At 24.1% G+C, this 17915-nt stretch overlaps 1 protein-coding gene across 3 annotated transcripts; it reads right to left on the bottom strand.

Annotated features, from left to right (window-relative positions):
- Positions 1–2367: 2367 nt before the first annotated feature.
- LOC102677071 (chromodomain-helicase-DNA-binding protein 1) lies at positions 2368–16670 on the bottom strand. 3 transcript variants are annotated; one of them, XM_006620728.2, is made up of 22 exons: positions 15978–16670; positions 13337–13449; positions 11984–12265; positions 10541–10729; positions 10296–10465; positions 9569–10205; positions 9244–9451; positions 8866–9143; positions 7884–8610; positions 7565–7810; positions 7311–7478; positions 7099–7225; positions 6862–7019; positions 6435–6793; positions 6106–6340; positions 5999–6037; positions 5755–5874; positions 5438–5665; positions 5018–5344; positions 4450–4925; positions 4255–4368; positions 2368–4168 (listed from the first exon to the last, which is right to left on the bottom strand). In XM_006620728.2, the coding sequence occupies exons 1-22, from the start codon at positions 15981–15983 to the stop codon at positions 3964–3966; spliced, it is 5412 nt and encodes a 1803-aa protein (XP_006620791.1). In that variant the 5' UTR covers positions 15984–16670; the 3' UTR covers positions 2368–3963. The 3 variants fall into 3 exon arrangements, with proteins under 3 accessions (XP_006620791.1, XP_006620790.1, XP_031368796.1); XM_006620727.2 differs by having other exon boundaries at positions 2368–4180; positions 15978–16669; XM_031512936.1 differs by lacking the exon at positions 5999–6037 and having other exon boundaries at positions 2368–4180; positions 15978–16669.
- Between the last annotated feature and the right edge of the window lie 1245 nt (positions 16671–17915).

The raw sequence follows: 17915 nt of genomic DNA on the forward strand, positions 1-17915 counted from the left end.
AATAAATTTTAATAATGCACTAAATATTGATATATAGATCAAATATTAAATATTTTATATATAAAATTAAAAAAATTATAATAACTCTTAAAACAAAATTTATTTTTTTAAGTAAATATAATAAAATATTAATTAGAAAGGTATATCTTTTATAATGTGTTTCGAATATTGCTATAGCTTAAATGTCATTTCGCCGGTAGCCGACAGTTTGACATAATTATAATTTTCAAGAAGTTTCCATATTTTTATGCAATTGATAATTTTTAAATTTTGTTCATAGAATACATACCTTTTGAAAAATAATGAACGAGATGTTTATATGTTTGTTCTTTTGCTAAATTTAATAAAATCGCACTCTTTCTTAATTGCGTCTTTCTATCGTATGTTAATACATGGAATCGAATTGCGTTTATATAGAATCCAAAGGGAGGGGATTTTATTACGTAATATGTTTTCTATAAATATTTTTATATTTTTTATACATAAAATACAAATTTTAACTATAAAAAATATTTTCTACAATTAGAAATATATTTTATTATAAGAATATTTACTTTATATATATAGTATTTATATTGGATATATTTAATTGAATGTATATACATAATGTAATATACATGGATTATATTATGTATTAAGTATTATGCAAAACTAGAAGGAAGACTCAAAAACAATACGAATATGATTGGTTATATTCTAATATATTTTCTAATACAATATTAATCTCTTTTATATCTCTTCTAATAAAAATAAATATACATATTGATCGAAAGTTTCAAATTTAAAAATCAGAATATTTACTTTATATAATATATATATATTATTTATATCCGATATTTAATTGAATATATATATATTTAAATTACATTATGTAATAAATATTATGCAAAGCTAGAAGGAAGACTCAAAAGACAAGAATATAAATACGATTGGTTATATTTCAATATATTCTATTATCCCAATATATTTTCTAATACAATATTAATTTCCTTTATCTCTTTTTTAATAAAAATAAATATACGTATTAGTCGAAAGTTTCAAATTTAGAAATTATATTATAACATATAATAATAAGCAAATTAGGCTACATTACAGTATACAATTTCGCGCGAAAAAATTTAATTTTAAGTCAGTATTTGCGTCAATTTGTGATGATTACAACTCAGTCTTATTTTTAAAAGAAAAAAACGAATATTTTTATCCATAATGGAGATTTAACTTACCAATTATTATTTATAGTATGTTCTATATTTTATATAAATTAATGAATATATTTTTATGTATTTCTTTTTTTTGAAATTATTCTTTTTCTAATTGTACTATATAATTACTGGTGCATCTTATATATGTATATATATTTATTTAAATCGAATTTACATGTATAAAACCAGTACTTACATAATAATTTTTTACTCTATGTGTACTAGTATTTATAAGATTATGCGATATAATTTGAAAAATATTTATAATTACAAAATATTATCATTGTATCATTGTAAATAAAATGAAGAATAAAATATTATTAAACAATTGTTGTTATATTTATATTTAAATACATATTTAAAGATTTTTATTTATACTAATAAATTCGTTAAAAAATAATTCTAGCAAATAGTTAAATGAATCAATTTTCAAAATTCGCATAAGCATGGCACTTAAGACGTACATATGTCAAAAACTTTCATTTATATTTTAAAAAATAATAAAATGTGTAATTGCCCTATTTCAATTATTGAATATTAAATTATTCTACTATATCATTTATTTCTCTTAATTTATATTTACAACATATCTCTTGTTTTATTACTCGCAGTCTGTATTCAGCTAGTAATAAATTATAAATAGCTCACTGTTTAGAATATCACTTTGCAATTAAAAATCTAAACTAGCAAATTTCTATCGTGGTATAATTTCAATGTACTTTGTTTTATATATATGTAAGACACGAAGTATCGTTAACGTGTGTACAATTCCCGCTTTGATCTGATCAAATACCATCACACGTATGTGTAACATATACTATTATTTACAGAAATGCACACTAAAATTGTAAATCTTTGCCATAAATTCATTTTATATGAATAAACTAATCTACAAAATAATTTGTTTATTTTATAGTTTAATAAAGGCATTATATCGTTTATGCAAATCATTTTAGACAAAAAAAAAATTACACTATAAGAAAAAATTCATAGCATTTACGTGATTTTAGGATGAAAAAAATTAATGCATACATACAAAAGAGTTTAACATTCATATTTTATGAATATAAAATTTGTAAATATTTGTTACGGAAATAGAATATAATTTATATTGCCTGATGCATCCTAATGGATAAATAATGAAATACAAAGTTTTCGCAAAAACTTATAGTTTACCACAATTTAAGGTTTAATCAAGAAATACTTTAATATCTTTTAGAGATATTAATCGTTGAATAATTAAAAACTCATGTTCTTTTTTTTAATTACAATAATATAGTTATATTCAATCATTCTTAACTAAAGCAAAACTGAGGGAACTAGTAGTCTTTTGTTTATTCTTTCTACGAAAGCAGAATACTATCTCATTAATTCCAGAGTTAAATATACATCGAATATAACTATCGCCTTATACTAATATTTACAATATTTCACAGTGTTTTTGATAGGATATAAAACTATAGTACTTTAAAAGAATGAACGCAAAAATAGAATTCTTATCTACTTTTCAATTGTGAAAGTATAAATTCTATATAAGAGGAGAAAGTTAATATTTTTTTTCTCTTTTAAGAATGTAATCATCTGTTGGCAAATATCATATTTGTCGTTCTAATTTTACAATAAGCGCAGCTCGTTTATACTGCATATCATCACAAAAAGATGTTATTCTACATTTGATGTAAAATTTTTTTGAATTTTCAGTTAATAGAAAATTTATAATGTTGACTAATTTGTACAATTTTACAAACCTCATTGTATGAAATAAGATATCAATATTTTAATATCTATTGCAGTGCAATAAAATATTGACTAATGTAAAAAGATTAATTATTAAACTATAAATCAATCATGAAAGTTTGAAGATTTATGAAAACAGAGTATAGTTTGAAGAAGTGAATAATTGTATACAAGCTAAACATCCATTAAACATACATGATCATATCGAAAATGCAAAATATGTTACATGCGATTTAGGAAGGCATACATTTTAAATTATGATTTTTAGCACTGTACGTAATAATATACACTACAAACACATTAATTTGATTTTAGTTCGTTATCAAATCTTATCATAATTGCACTGTAATAAAACAGAATAGTAAACGTAATTTCTTACGTATGAGAAACATTAATGAATAGAAACTTAAAAATTCAGCATCGCTATTTTTGGTGAAATCCGACATATATAAAAAAATTATTAATTATACACTAAGAATATGAATTAATTCATTATTTTTGCACAACCTCTCCTTAAAAAGACCATTCAATCATGGTATAATTTTTTGTCGTACAGTATTATCCGCTTAAGTATTGCAAATTCGGGTTCATGTTGCGACACTCCAGAGAGGTAGACATTTTTAAAAATTGCTTTCATTGCTTCGTTCTCTTGTCGAGTACATCGAAGGCGAGAAACAACAAGAATGAAATACATTTTTTTTGTCGCCGTTTTAAACCCGAAAAGCTAATAATCTCATTAAAGAAGTTCTAGGAATTAATGAAGATAATTTTGTAATATTCAAGCGAGGAAAAAATGCGACACTTAAGCGCACAATACTGTATTAAGTAAGCATCGGAGTAAATTTATACATAGGTACAAGTCACGAGTGGTACTACTAAATCACAGAATAAACTGTGTAAAGAATTTCGCATATAGCCATGTTTAAGGGAGCATAATGTAATGCTCAGTCAGGTAAAATACAAGGCTTTATCGAAATTACAGCCGCTCAACAACACATTCAAGAACGGTAACAAGGAAGGAGCACTAGGAGTTAGCATTTGGTGGAGGTGGTCTTCTATCATAATCTCGTCTGTAATCTTTGTTTGGTCGCCAATCACTAGGATAACTATCTCCAGGATAACCTCGACTTCTAAAATGGCTTGGTGGAATATCAGATGGAGCATAACCGCCGCCTCCACCTCCATATCCTCCTGGACCATATCCATAACTGGGTGGTCCTGATGGATATCTGTAATAATCACTGAACACAGATTTTGAATTTTTTGAACACTGATATGAACTTTATTTTCATATGAAATATTATTTATAGCTTACCTTCGTTTGTCATTCATATGCATACTCCGATCGCGATCTCGATCTCTGTCCCGATGATATCCACTAGACATTCGTCCATAAGAATCGAAACGATCACGTTTATGGTCTCCAAATCTATACATAATCATTTTAAATTAGATACTTTATTATTATAATAATTATTCTATATCTTTCTTTATTATTTTATTATTATACCTTCCATCTCGCATATCTCTTCCATCACGAGATAACCAATGATCATCATCTCTACTTCCACTATAATGTCCGCTCATATAACCACCACTATCTCTTCTGATTCTTTCATCTTTACCTCCACTCATTCTATCCATATTTCTATCACTATGCGTTCTATCTCTATCTCTATCACGTTCTCTATCTCTTTTCATGTCTTTATGTTTTGATTCTTTTTCTTTATGTCGTGGTGTATCTACACTATTAGTAGTACTTGAAGTAGAATTTGGAGTCGATGTAATAGGGGTAATAGTAATAGCACCAATAGTAACTGTAGACGTATTGCTGATACTATTTACAGCAGATATACTTGAGAGGTGTTTTTTACTTGGTGTATTACTACTATTCGAATTTTCTTCTATATCTTCGATTCTACGTTTTTGCAATCTACTTTCTTTGATAGTTTCTATTTGTTTATCGATATGTTTTTCCGAGTGCTTCTATAAAATTAAATTAGTTTTATGAATAAAATTAAAATTAATTATATGAATAATAATATGTATATTATTAAAATAAGAATAAATTATCATACTTTTACATTATTTGAGTCCTCTTTTTTTTCTGGACTAGAAGTAGCACTAGTGTTACTTTCACCTCCTTTTTTCGTCGCGTGTTTATACAATTTGTAAAGTTTTTTTGCATCAAATTCTGTAAATTTAGACACAAAATACCATAAATTGCTTCTCCATTCCTTAATTTGTTCAGGATCTCTATATTCTTCTAAACAAGTATTAATTTGATTTCCAATTTGTACAAGACATTGTCTTGTGTGTGCGACTTGTTCCGCTTCACTTAAAGATTGATCAGGTCTATCTAAAGCTTTGAGTGCTTTCTTTACTGGTCTCATCTTTTCTTTACACTATGTAATTAAAAAATAAATTAAATTATTATTCATATTTGATGCATATAAATAATATTTTAATATAAATGATATTAAAACAATTAATATTACCTCATTAAATATAGAAGGATCCAAATCACCAAGAACATCAAGAGCTCTTGGTTCATTGTTAGCAGTAAAATGCATTGGACCTGCTGCTTGTTTTGCTTTTTTAGCTTTTTTATTTTCTTTTTTTTCTTTTTTAGTTTTTTTTTCTTTCTTTTTTTCCTCTACTATATCTTCAACTTCTTCTTTAGTTTCTTTCTTTACAACAACCTCTTCTTCTTTTTTTGTAGGTAGCTTTAATTAAAATGAATATTAATATTTTTAAATTAAAAAAATATTAACATTTTTTTTATTTATGAATTATAAATATATAATAAATTTACCTTTTCAATTTTAGATTTAGATTTATTACTTTCTTCACCCGAACTGTCATTTTCTTCTATAATTTCTTTTGTAATGGCAGGTTTTGCTTCTTTTGGTTTTCTTGGCTTCCTTGCCTTAGTCTAAAATTATTATTTGAACAAATTATAATATACAATATGAAATTATAATTTATTTATAAATCTCATTAATTATGAAGAATGTATATTATATAAAAATTAAAATTATTAGATTTTTAGAAATTACCTTGAATTGATATTCGGATTGCGGGATAAGGACATAACCCTGCCAGGATAAAATAATAGGATAAAGGGTTTTTTTAATGAAATATTATATAAAAAATATTTTCTTACCACTCCTAATTTTGAATCAATTTGTTTCTTGAGAACTTTTAATAAATATTCGGCTCGAGTATTTATTTTTTTTAATTGTAATTTGCTACCATTTGGAAGAAGTTTATCACCAAGTTTTAAATTATTATCCATTTTGATAGCTTCCCATGAGCCCATTCCATGTTGATATATACCTCTTAAGAGTCTAGAATCATCCTCAGAATTCCAGTCACAATCAAAATTTGCTGGTTTTAATCTATAATAGGACATATATATATATAATTATAAAATAAATATACAATATAAAAATATTTTTAATTATAAAAATTTGATGAGAAAAATATACATACTTAATATCAATATGCCAATTAGATCGTTGTTCCGAATCTGAAGGTAAAGCTTGTTCTAAAGGTTCTAATTCTTTTACAGCAGCTGAGAAAGATTTTGCATTAACCATAACCCCACCAATTTTAAATGTAGGACCACGACCTCTTTTACGACCAGGACCTTTACCCTCTTCTTCGCCTTTATTTTCTTTTGCTGTACTTTCAAATTCAGATAAACAAGCATCGCATCTAGTTTTTAACTGATCTCCCAAGAAACGTAATTCTGACATTGGTTTTTCTTGCAATTCTGCATCCGCCGCAATATCATCTAATCGTTTTAATGGTGCAGGGAATTTTTTGTAACTTTTAACAAATCTTCGTATCTACATAATAAAAGAAATTAAATTTATTTAATACATGCAAAATTATTATTATATAAGAAAATACATACCTCTGCATCAGTAAAACTTTTTATGTTTTCGCGTGGCGTAACTCTTGGTCTACCTCTTTTTTTAGGACGTTCATCATCACTACCCTCAATCTCACTTCCAGAATCCTCACCTTCTTCACTATCATCAGCAGATAATTTTTTTCGTTTTCTTCCTCTTCCTTAATAGCAAAACGAAAAATTTACATACATACATAATTATATGTTATAATAAATCAACATTTTTAATACAATATATACCTTCCCCACTTTGATTAATTTGCTGTAATGTTTTTCGACTTCGTGGAGGCAAATATAAATCCTCCATTTCTTTTGATTTTTCTTCTTCTTCAACTTTTTTTCTGAAATTTTCTGGAATAATTTCGGCCTAAAATCAATCGAAATAAAAATAATTAGTACTCATTTTTATATATAAAAATATTAAAAAGTATATTTAATGTCTAAATAATTACCCAATCTTTACTTTCATCATCATTATCATTAGGTTGATTAACTGGTTCAGATTCTTCTTCAAATGCAGCAAAACTAGCAACTTTGAATGCAGATAACAATTCATCTCCCACAGTTGAAGGTCCTTCATCTCTTGTTTCTGCTCTTCTTAGAATTTCATCAATATCGCACTAATAACATAAAAATAATAAAAAGTTATATTTTATATTTTTATGTAGATCTAATTTATAATAATTTATTTTTTTAGAACAATTACAGTTGGTTCTTCATCTCCATCTTCTTCATCTTTAAATAAATCTTCAGCTCCAAATTTTAAAATAGCATTTAAATCTTCTTTATTGAATGGATTATTATTGGTCCCTGCATTTTTTTTATCTAATACTGTTCGTCCAGTTGTGTCCATCCGTTGAATTACAAGATGATCCAAAACCATTTTTTGTTTTGCTCTTTCTACTATTTCTTCTTCTACAGAATTTTTTGTTACTAAACGATAAATATTTACCTAAATAAAAATTTTTTTTAAATAAAATATTGCAATTTAAAATATGTTATAATATTTATATAAAATATTAAACCTGATTTTTTTGACCAATACGATGTGCCCTAGCTTGTGCTTGTAGATCATTTTGTGGATTCCAATCTGAATCAAAAATAATGACAGTATCAGCAGTAGCAAGGTTAATACCAAGACCACCTGCTCTTGTCGATAATAAAAAACAAAAATCTTGGGATCCTTCTGCATTAAAATGATCTAGTGCTTGTTTTCGTAATTCTCCTTTTATACTTCCATCTAATCTTTGGAATGGAAAATGTTTTTTTTGTAGGTATTCTCCAAGAATATCCAACATTCTGACCATTTGACTAAATATTAATACTCTATGACCTGTTTCTCGTAATCTCACTAATAATTTATCAAGAAGCACTAATTTGCCAGAACCTCGAATTAATTGTTGTAAATAATCTTCATTATTGTCCTTTCTTTCATTTTCAGTAGGTTTTGTGAGGAAAGCATGATTACAACATTTTTTTAATTCAATAACAATATTTAGGAACGTCATAGTAGAACCTTTAACTCCTTTTCGCAATGCATTATAATTTTTTGTTAATATCCATTTGTAATATTGTTTTTGTAACGATGTCATTTCTACTCGTAATATTTGTTCAACTTTCGCGGGTAGAGACTTTTCTACATCTTTTTTGACACGTCGTAAAATAAATGGTTCTAATTGTTTATGTAATTTGGAATAGCCTTTTTGAGCCGCATTATCATGCTCCTTTTCAAATTCTTCCCATGAACCAAACCTATATAAATACAAAAAAAGAATTATATTATAATATTATTTTTATTAGAATTATACTTTAATATTATTTTATATATCAATTTGTAATTGTACTTTATATATATTATTTTATTGTATCTTTTATATTTGTAATTTTATTTTTTAACATAAAATTATTTAATTATAAAATTAATTAATTACAATTCATATATACATTCAATTTTAAATAGTATATTTAATGTTTAATAAATGGCGATAATATTAAAAAAAAACTTACTTAGTAGGCATTATAAAGTGTAATAAGGCCCATAATTCTTTTAAACTATTTTGTAATGGAGTACCAGTTATTAAAAGACGATGATTCGTATGAAATTCAGCAAGTGCTTTGTACAAGAGAGAGTCATCATTTTTTAATCGGTGTGCTTCGTCTACTAGCAATACGGCCCAATTTAAGGCACCCAAAAATGCTTTATCTTTAAGTACTATCTCATATGTTGTAAGTATGGCATTAAATTTTAATCTTTTTGAACTGTAACACCATTCGTATTCTCTAATCTAAAATATATTTATAAAATATATATAAATAGAAAGTAAATATATTTAAAAAACAACATAAAAAATAAATTTTATAAAAATAAAAATAAATAATACATACAACATTACGGGAAGTAACATCACCCAAATATGTAACAAAATTCATATCTGGTGCCCATTGTGACATTTCTCTTTGCCAGGAAGTCATTGTTGAAAGAGGCACTACTAACAAAAATGGTCCATAAAGCTGATGTGTGTGGAATAAATAATAAAGGAAGCATATCGTTTGTATAGTTTTACCAAGACCCATTTCATCTGCTAAAATAACACTATAAACACATGTAAAAAAAAAAATTATTATAATATAAAATATATAATATATAATGTTAATTAATACATTATATAATTTTATTATACTTTTAATTGTATTGAGAAAAATAATATACCTATTTTCTTTGCACCATGAATGAATCATCCAATTTAATCCATCCATTTGATAGTCTCTAAGAGTCAAATCTCGACCTTTTCCCATATAATCTGGTTGTCCTTTTAACTGATGAAATTTAGGTCTAGATTTAAGAACTTTACAGTGTTTACTTGGTGTTCTTTTTGACTCCTCTCTTTCACGAAATTCTTTTATTTTTTCTGGCCATTTTTTGACAATTAATGCTCCATCTTCCCATGTAGCCTCAGCATAAGGTAAACTTTCCCATTTGCAATAATAATCAGGATGTTCTGAATCTGGTTTATTATATTCAGCAATAATTCTTTCAACATTATTATAGCTTTTCAAAAGATCTTGTTGAAGTTCTAATTGACACTCAAAATAATCTATATCTTCAGGTCCAGCATAATCTCTCCATTGTTTGATTTCTCGTTCTCGTTTAATAAAATTATCTAATTTTTTTAATCCTTTTACTTTTTGAGCTTTTAAAGATTCTTCTGATTCCCATGTATTATGAATATGAGACCATCCTTTCCATTTTATTAAATATTGCAATTCAGTTTCTTCCCTAGATAAGTCTTCAGGATTTGGATCGCCATTTTCTTCTACAGCATAAATTGTAGTGACATTTCCTGTAACTAAAAAATAATATTATAGCAAAATATTTAAAAAAATAAATACAAATATAATTGTAATTTATAATTTACAATAATAAGTATATTAAATACCTCCTTTTTTACCAATTCTTTGTCCCAAAATTCGTTCAATTGTTTCTGCATTATCTGGTTCTGTATTTGCAGTACTACCTTCATCAATTTCAACAAGATCTTCACTATCAGTTCTTTCTTCACTTTCTTCTTTATAACTAATAGCAGTTCCAGTTCTTCTTGTAACTTGTCTGATATTCAAATTAACATTAATTTATGAATATCATAGTTATTTTATTATAATTATAAAAAATAATATTAAATACCTTCTATTATCATCGCTATCAAAAGAAGAATTTTCAGATGATTCTGAAATACGTTTCTTTCGTATTCTTGCCTTTTCTTTTGCTTTCTGTGCAGCGCGTCTATTTAACGATTTACTAGGTGGAGGTCTTCTACTTTCAACATCATCAGATTCAGAATCTGAGCTATCTGAATTCCATGAGTTATGTGAACTGTAAAGAAAAGAGAAAAAATATAAATGTAAACATATAAATTTATAAATATATTATAATAATAATAATAAAATAAAAAAATCATGTATATATATTTTACACACATATATTTTATTCATTTGATATTTTTATCCCAAATTAAGTTTGAATATTAAAATACTTAAATTATAAATATTAAAACTATTTTTTTTGTTAATAATGAATATAATTTAATAATAGAATCATGTTGGAAATAAAATTTTTTTTAATTAGATATTTATAAATAATAATTAAAATAATAAGTTATACAAAATTTATTACAAAATTTTCATTTATAAAAATAAATTTTTTTTATATAATCTTTACTTACTTTTACTAACAAAAAAATAATATTTATTAAATTATGTAATTATTCTTACTATATAATGCATTGATAATATTTTACATGCAAATAATCTACACAAATTTACGCGCGCGCATATATTATATATATTATTATATATATCTTTTTCTATATAAATGTTATAATGAATTACATAAATGCATGAATAAATAGCATAAACTAAAGATAAAATAAATATTAAATATAAAAATTATTTGTTACAATGCAATAGTTTATTTAACAAAACAAAATTAAAAACAAGGTAAAAAACAAACAGTGCTATGGTGTAAAAACATGTTTAAAGCACTAAGCTTAATAAACACAAATTTAAACATCAAAAATAAAAAGTATAAAAGCACATTAATACACAATATCTATTCTGCAATACAGAATAGAGCACATTATTAACATGAAAGCTTTAAAGAATTATTATTATTCTTGTGAAATACAAACCTATTGAATAATTATAAATTATATATGATCCAAATTAATTGTAAATTATACTAATTATAAATTGAAATTTTATCAATATTAAAAATATTTAGTTATTTTTATAGTTTTTACAAATTATAAGATTAAGATTTGTGACATTTGTTTTTATTGTATTTTTTAAATATTATTCTGTAGAACCATTTAATTTTTTAAAATATTTAATATTATAAATATATACAAAAAAGAATTTTATTTTTCACTAAATTTACTAGATATATTATATATCAATAAATTTATATTTTTAAAAAATTATATATTTTGAATTATTATATTATACAATAAAAAATGTATTTATTTAATTTGTACAATATTAATTTAATCCATAAAAAAATAATTAAAAAGATTGCAAAATTCTTAATTTCAATTTTTGATAATTATTTGAGTTTCTTCATGTTACTTACCCCTTTTTTTTAAATTTCTTGCGACTATCACTATCGCTTTCACGTTGTGTAGCAAGCCTTTCAGGCTCTTTCCTAGAACGGCCGGATCTTCTGATTCCATAAATGTCAGGATTCTCATCCCATTCACGACTAGACTCATTCTTAAGCCTAACTTTTGTTTCTGTGCTGTGATTTGAACTTTTGCTCTGGAAGCTATCACTTTGTGCAGGTGCATCCGATTTCTCTGATTTATCAGAATCAGAACCTGATCCTGATCCGGAACCACTTGAAGAGCTAGAGTCACTGCATTTGCAGTCAGGTAATGTTTTATTTCACTATCATTGTTTATATAATTACAGAAGTTATTGTAATTTAAAAAATATTGAATAAAATACATAAATTTATTTAATACAAAGTACTATTTTTATAATTATTAATTTAAAATGGCAATTGATTATAAATCTAAATATTGATAATTATTAATATATATATATTAATAATTAATAAAATATATATATTATTAAATATATAATTAAATATATTAAAATTTTATGATCTTTTTTCTTTTTTTTATTATTCAATTTTAGTTTGAAATAAAAAATATGCACAATTACAAAAGCATTATAATTTAATACATCAATGTTGATTTATCTATATGTATTAACTAAATGCAATATGTACATATCAGTTACAAATCATTTAATACCTTTAAGTAACTTTAGATATCCTGATATTAAGTTGTAATCTTAGTATTTCTATTCTTCAGTATTTGCATTTCAATACATTTGTGAAAATATCTCTTTTCCTTATGTTTCTGTATCTACATTAACATATACTAATGTAATAGAACAAATTATTATAAAATGATTAAAGCAGTATAATACTAGCTCACCTAATGTTTAAATTATTTTAATATACAAGAAAACAAATACTAATTGCATATGAGTAACAGAAACTTGAAGATTGTGCTTATATAAAATTCAAGGAATACATTAAATTAGCATGATTATGAAAGCAATGTTAATGCTATATAAAGCTATAGCAATACACAAAGTTAAATAATTAATCTTAAATAATCCTTTACATATCAGAAAGCCAAATACATTATATAAAATATATTATACATTATTAAATATTAAATATTATACATAAATATTAATTATTATTATTAAATCTATATTTATTACTATTATTCTATATAAAAATTGTTTAATACTAGATAGATGGGTAAAATAATAAAAATAATAATAACAATATCAATAATAATAATAATAATAAAAATTCAAACAAATATGAAATAAAACAAATATTAATTTTCCATGTTTTGGACTTTCTGAAAGAAAGGAATTAAATAATGTTGATTTTAATACCCACCTTTCTGATCCAGAACCAGATCCTGTATTGCTTCCTGAAGAAGAGCTATCACTCTTACTTTCATTTTCAGAATCAGACCCCGATTCTTTACCAGATTCAGACTCTAATGTTTTCTGTAAGTTAATCAGACCAATCTAATATTGTTTTATTTTCAAAAATACATAAGTCGCAATGTGTTGTTTGGAATAGTTTTTATACAATAATATTAATATAACTGTATTTTTTAATTATATATAATATGTTCTTTAGAATTAGCAGTTCTTTAGATTTATTTGAATATATTTTGAAAATAATAATATATAATATCCTTTCTTGTTTTGTATATTTTTAATGTTCAGAATAATTTGTACATAAATTAGCAGTGCCATCTATCAAGAGAATCTTTCCTCCATTTTGTAATTCTTGACCACCATCTTGTAGTTAAGAATTACTTAAATAAAACTCCTTAATGATCCATTATATACACTCTAATAAAATTAGCAGCGTATTACATTTGATTTTGCATTTTTAGATTATATTCAATTATATATCAATAAAGAAATAAATTCATATTAATATAAATCAAGCAATATATTAAATAAAAAGATAGTTACATATTTACATATATTAAAGATAAATTTACTGTTTAAAAATTATAGATTTTCTCTTTATCTAAAAAATTATTCATAATAGAAATATAAAAATTCTTTCATTATTTATTTTATATAACTATCTTAAATAATGAAATGGCAGAAGAATTCTGCAGGACTTTTTGTAAGTGATTAATCCAAAATATATAGAATAGTTTCCTGTAAATAACCAACATAAGATAGGTATTTTAGAATAATATAATTCACCATTTTTAAATACTATACATATTTATTAAACAATTCAAGTACATTATGTACAATATTTATCTGATCTTAAAATTTACATTTGTTTATTGAATTTAGTGTACAAGTTAGAAAAAATTGTATCCAAAATATTTTCATAATCAAAAGTTATTATTAATTTTAATATTAGAATAATACTTGTTTTTATATTTAAATATTTTTAGCAATAAAAAAATGATAAATAATCTCAAATTTATGTTGAAAGAAATACAAAAATACAAATCTGTTATATGAAGCACAATATTATTTGAAAATAAACTTTCCGTTACATTTCATAAAAAAAATTTATATTTTAACTCATAATAATGTGTTTCATATAACAGAAACAAGACTTTTATAGAATAATTATTTCTTCTAAAATTTAATTTTTTTAATAAAATCTTTCAACTTTACTTATAAGATTTTTTATTACAATAAAAACTGTTTCAAACTCTAGAATATACTGAATATATAAAAATTGAAATATTATTATTCAAGTTTTATATTATACTTTATTTATTAATGATAAAAATACTAATGAATAACTATTATATGTAACAAAAATATTTTTCTATGCATAGTATATATATAATAAATGTATCTTTTTAACTTAAGAAAGAATAAATTTTAAATTAACTTATTAAATTGAATTTTATTCTTTCTTTAATATGATTTAAGTAAGATAATATCAATTTTTATATGATATTAAATAATTATTTTCTACTTTTGCAAATCCCAGAATTTAATTTTATTACATGTTTTGATAAGAATATATTTTGCACTATTATATATTAAATATTATATAACTATACAAATATTCTTAATAAAACAAATGTAAAAACATTTTTTTGCATATTACACTAATTTTAATAGAAATTATTTTTCATACATGTAATCCATATATATGAATCATTATTTCTTTTAATTTTATATCTTATCTTTACATAATTTTATTGAAAATAACATTTAAAATTATTAATGTTTTACAACAAATTATTATGTTTCTTTTATGTACAAATTCAAAATAAATTTGTGATATATTTCACAAGTTCATACAAACCCAAGATTTTATGAAAGACAAAGAATAAACAAAAAATAAGATTTTATTCATAATATATAAAAAAAATCTTGAAATATCAGAGAAATCTCTGGTTTTCCTAAAGGAAAAAACTCAGAATATATGAAATATTTTCTACATGAAAAGCATGTAATTGCCAAGAGCTTTTACAGGTGATTGTGCTACACAGTCTCTAACTATAATGTAGAGAATGTATATCAATCTTTGAGCTTAATTTGCAAAAATGGGTCTATTTAAAATTTTTGAATAAGCATAGGTCCAAGATAAAGGAGAATGCAAGGAATCATTTTTGATAAAAATTAGTGTGGAACAATGATATTTTAAGTGATAAATGTCAAATTGAACGAATGTAAACAAACTTATAGGTTATTAAGAGCCTAGAAACTATGTAAAATTGCAGAAAATTATGATTTGGTGGAGACAAGTCTCTGAGCTCATAAGGTCAGTGAGACCCCGCCCTATATGCAGAAATCTTTTAAATAAAATTACAATGATTTTTTACATTTTTACGAGGATTTTTGTCCTTGTAGTTTAATGAAACGCATGTGACAACGCGACTTTTCCCTACTCCAAACAACACCGCGGCCATATCACGCAAATTGATCATTAAAACAACATTGATGCTCGTATCGGCTACGAAAACAAACAATTATTGCCAAAAAAAATTGAAGAAAAGCTGAAACTTAAACAATTTTCGAACCCGACCACTCACCTGCATCGTTCCGTCTGCGCGTCGTACCGATATCTCGATATTACACACACCACGCACAAAACCACGTTAATTTAATAATTAAACTGCCGTGTATACACGTATTCGTAATATTAAACGACTATTGATGTATAAAGTCGCGACATCGTGCAAAATTATCGAATTTTCACGTACTATATGGTCACGGGCCTGAGCTTGGCCGCCATTTTGTGAACTCGACTCGTTCTTTCGCCCTCCCCGACCGTCCTCCCGTCTATCATCCCATCATGCAACGCGCGCGCGCTCCTCCCTTCCCCTCTTTCATCTACACCCCAAACTAAAATGAAGGCCCTGCAAACGTGATAAAAATTAATATTTTTAGGAACATAATATTAACATCTGAAAAAATAAATTTTGCTATAAAATAATAATTATATACTTTAATTTCATTCTCGAATTTAAAAAAAAAATATCATTTTAATCAATTGCATTAAAACGTAGTCATAAAACGGAAATCGTTGTATGACAGCCATTTTGATTACTCAGAAAGATTTTACCCAGAATGCCTGGCGAATTTTTCGATTACTTTGTATATGCGCAATTATGATGATCAAATAAATCATACGACAAAATCTCCTTATATACGCAATTTGCTTTAACTTTTTCGATTTATTTTATTCATTTATATCTTAAAATATATAAAATAAATTGAAATTTTATAGTTATAATGGTAATTTAATGAATTTTAAAATTTGAATATAAAAATTATATATAATTATATCTATATAAAATTATATAGACAAGTTTAATCAATAACAACATATACAAAAATCATTAATGTATAATATTATTTTCGAGCTCAGAGACTTAATCTCATTTTTTAAGACAATTATAAAATATGATAAACTGAAAATATATAATTATATGAACGCCAATAGTGTCACCATGCAAAGTGAATAAGCAATCATATAAAGCAACATAATATGTAAAAGCTGTTGTTTTACATCAGATTGGGTAGAGACAAAAGTCAAATTTGATTGAATTGAAACAATAAAATATATTAGTTACTTTAAAGAGGAAAAAATTATTTCTAATAAAACAAGTAATTTTACCCGGTCCAATGAAAACCAGCTTGTCTTTTCGCAGGCGATGAAAGTAACGTATTATGACGAGAATGAAAGACGAAAAATATTACCCAGACACCCGTGGCACCTCATACCGGAAAAGGAAGAAAAGCCTACAGCTTCGATATACGATTATTTACAATTTCCGGTCGAAAATCGATTCATCATTCGACTTTAAATATCGATTATCTCATTTTATGATAGGCGCGTAAAATAATTACATAAAATTGTTATAGATTTATAAAATAATTAAAAATAATAAAATAATATAAATATATATAGATTTAAATATATTATTTTCTTATTAATATATTATAATAATTATTTTCTTATTGCATTTAAATTTTGTACTTAAATCTAAATTATGTATATAATATTTTATATTTTTTAATTAATACACAGAACTCTTTAATTAGTATTAAATAATAAAAGTTAAATAAAAAAAATAAAATTAATTATATAAATTTTTGAAAATTAGAACATATGTAATAAAATTTTGATTATCCAATTTTTATTATCCAACATCTTTTGTTTATTAATTTTGTATTCTTCTTTCAAATTTTTATTTCTATAATTTTTTTTTTCACTAGATTTTTCTCTATCATTTTTTGAAATTGTTGTTAGATACTTATTATAGCTGATATTATTGACATTATTTGATATATCATAACTAACATATATAATTACAAATGAATATTCAAAATATAAAAATTAAAAAAAATTAAAAAGAAAAAAAATAATAATTTGTATAAATAACATATTTCCGTTATATTTTCTTGCGGATCTCGATTTATTCGCATTATTTGTTCTACTATTTAAATCACAGTCTTATTATATT

This window comes from Apis dorsata, unplaced genomic scaffold (genome assembly GCF_000469605.1).
Source record: "Apis dorsata unplaced genomic scaffold, Apis dorsata 1.3 scaffold_527, whole genome shotgun sequence".
In the NCBI taxonomy this organism is placed as follows: domain Eukaryota; kingdom Metazoa; phylum Arthropoda; class Insecta; order Hymenoptera; family Apidae; genus Apis; species Apis dorsata.

Excerpts from the sequence above, each read along its gene's own strand:
- LOC102677071 (XM_006620727.2), bottom strand. Across the intron at positions 12,266-13,336 it reads TCTGGTTCTGGATCAGAAAG|TGACTCTAGCTCTTCAAGTG; the intron begins GTGGGTATTAAA and ends CTGCAAATGCAG. Across the intron at positions 5,345-5,437 it reads ATCCTTCTATATTTAATGAG|TGTAAAGAAAAGATGAGACC; the intron begins GTAATATTAATT and ends TTAATTACATAG.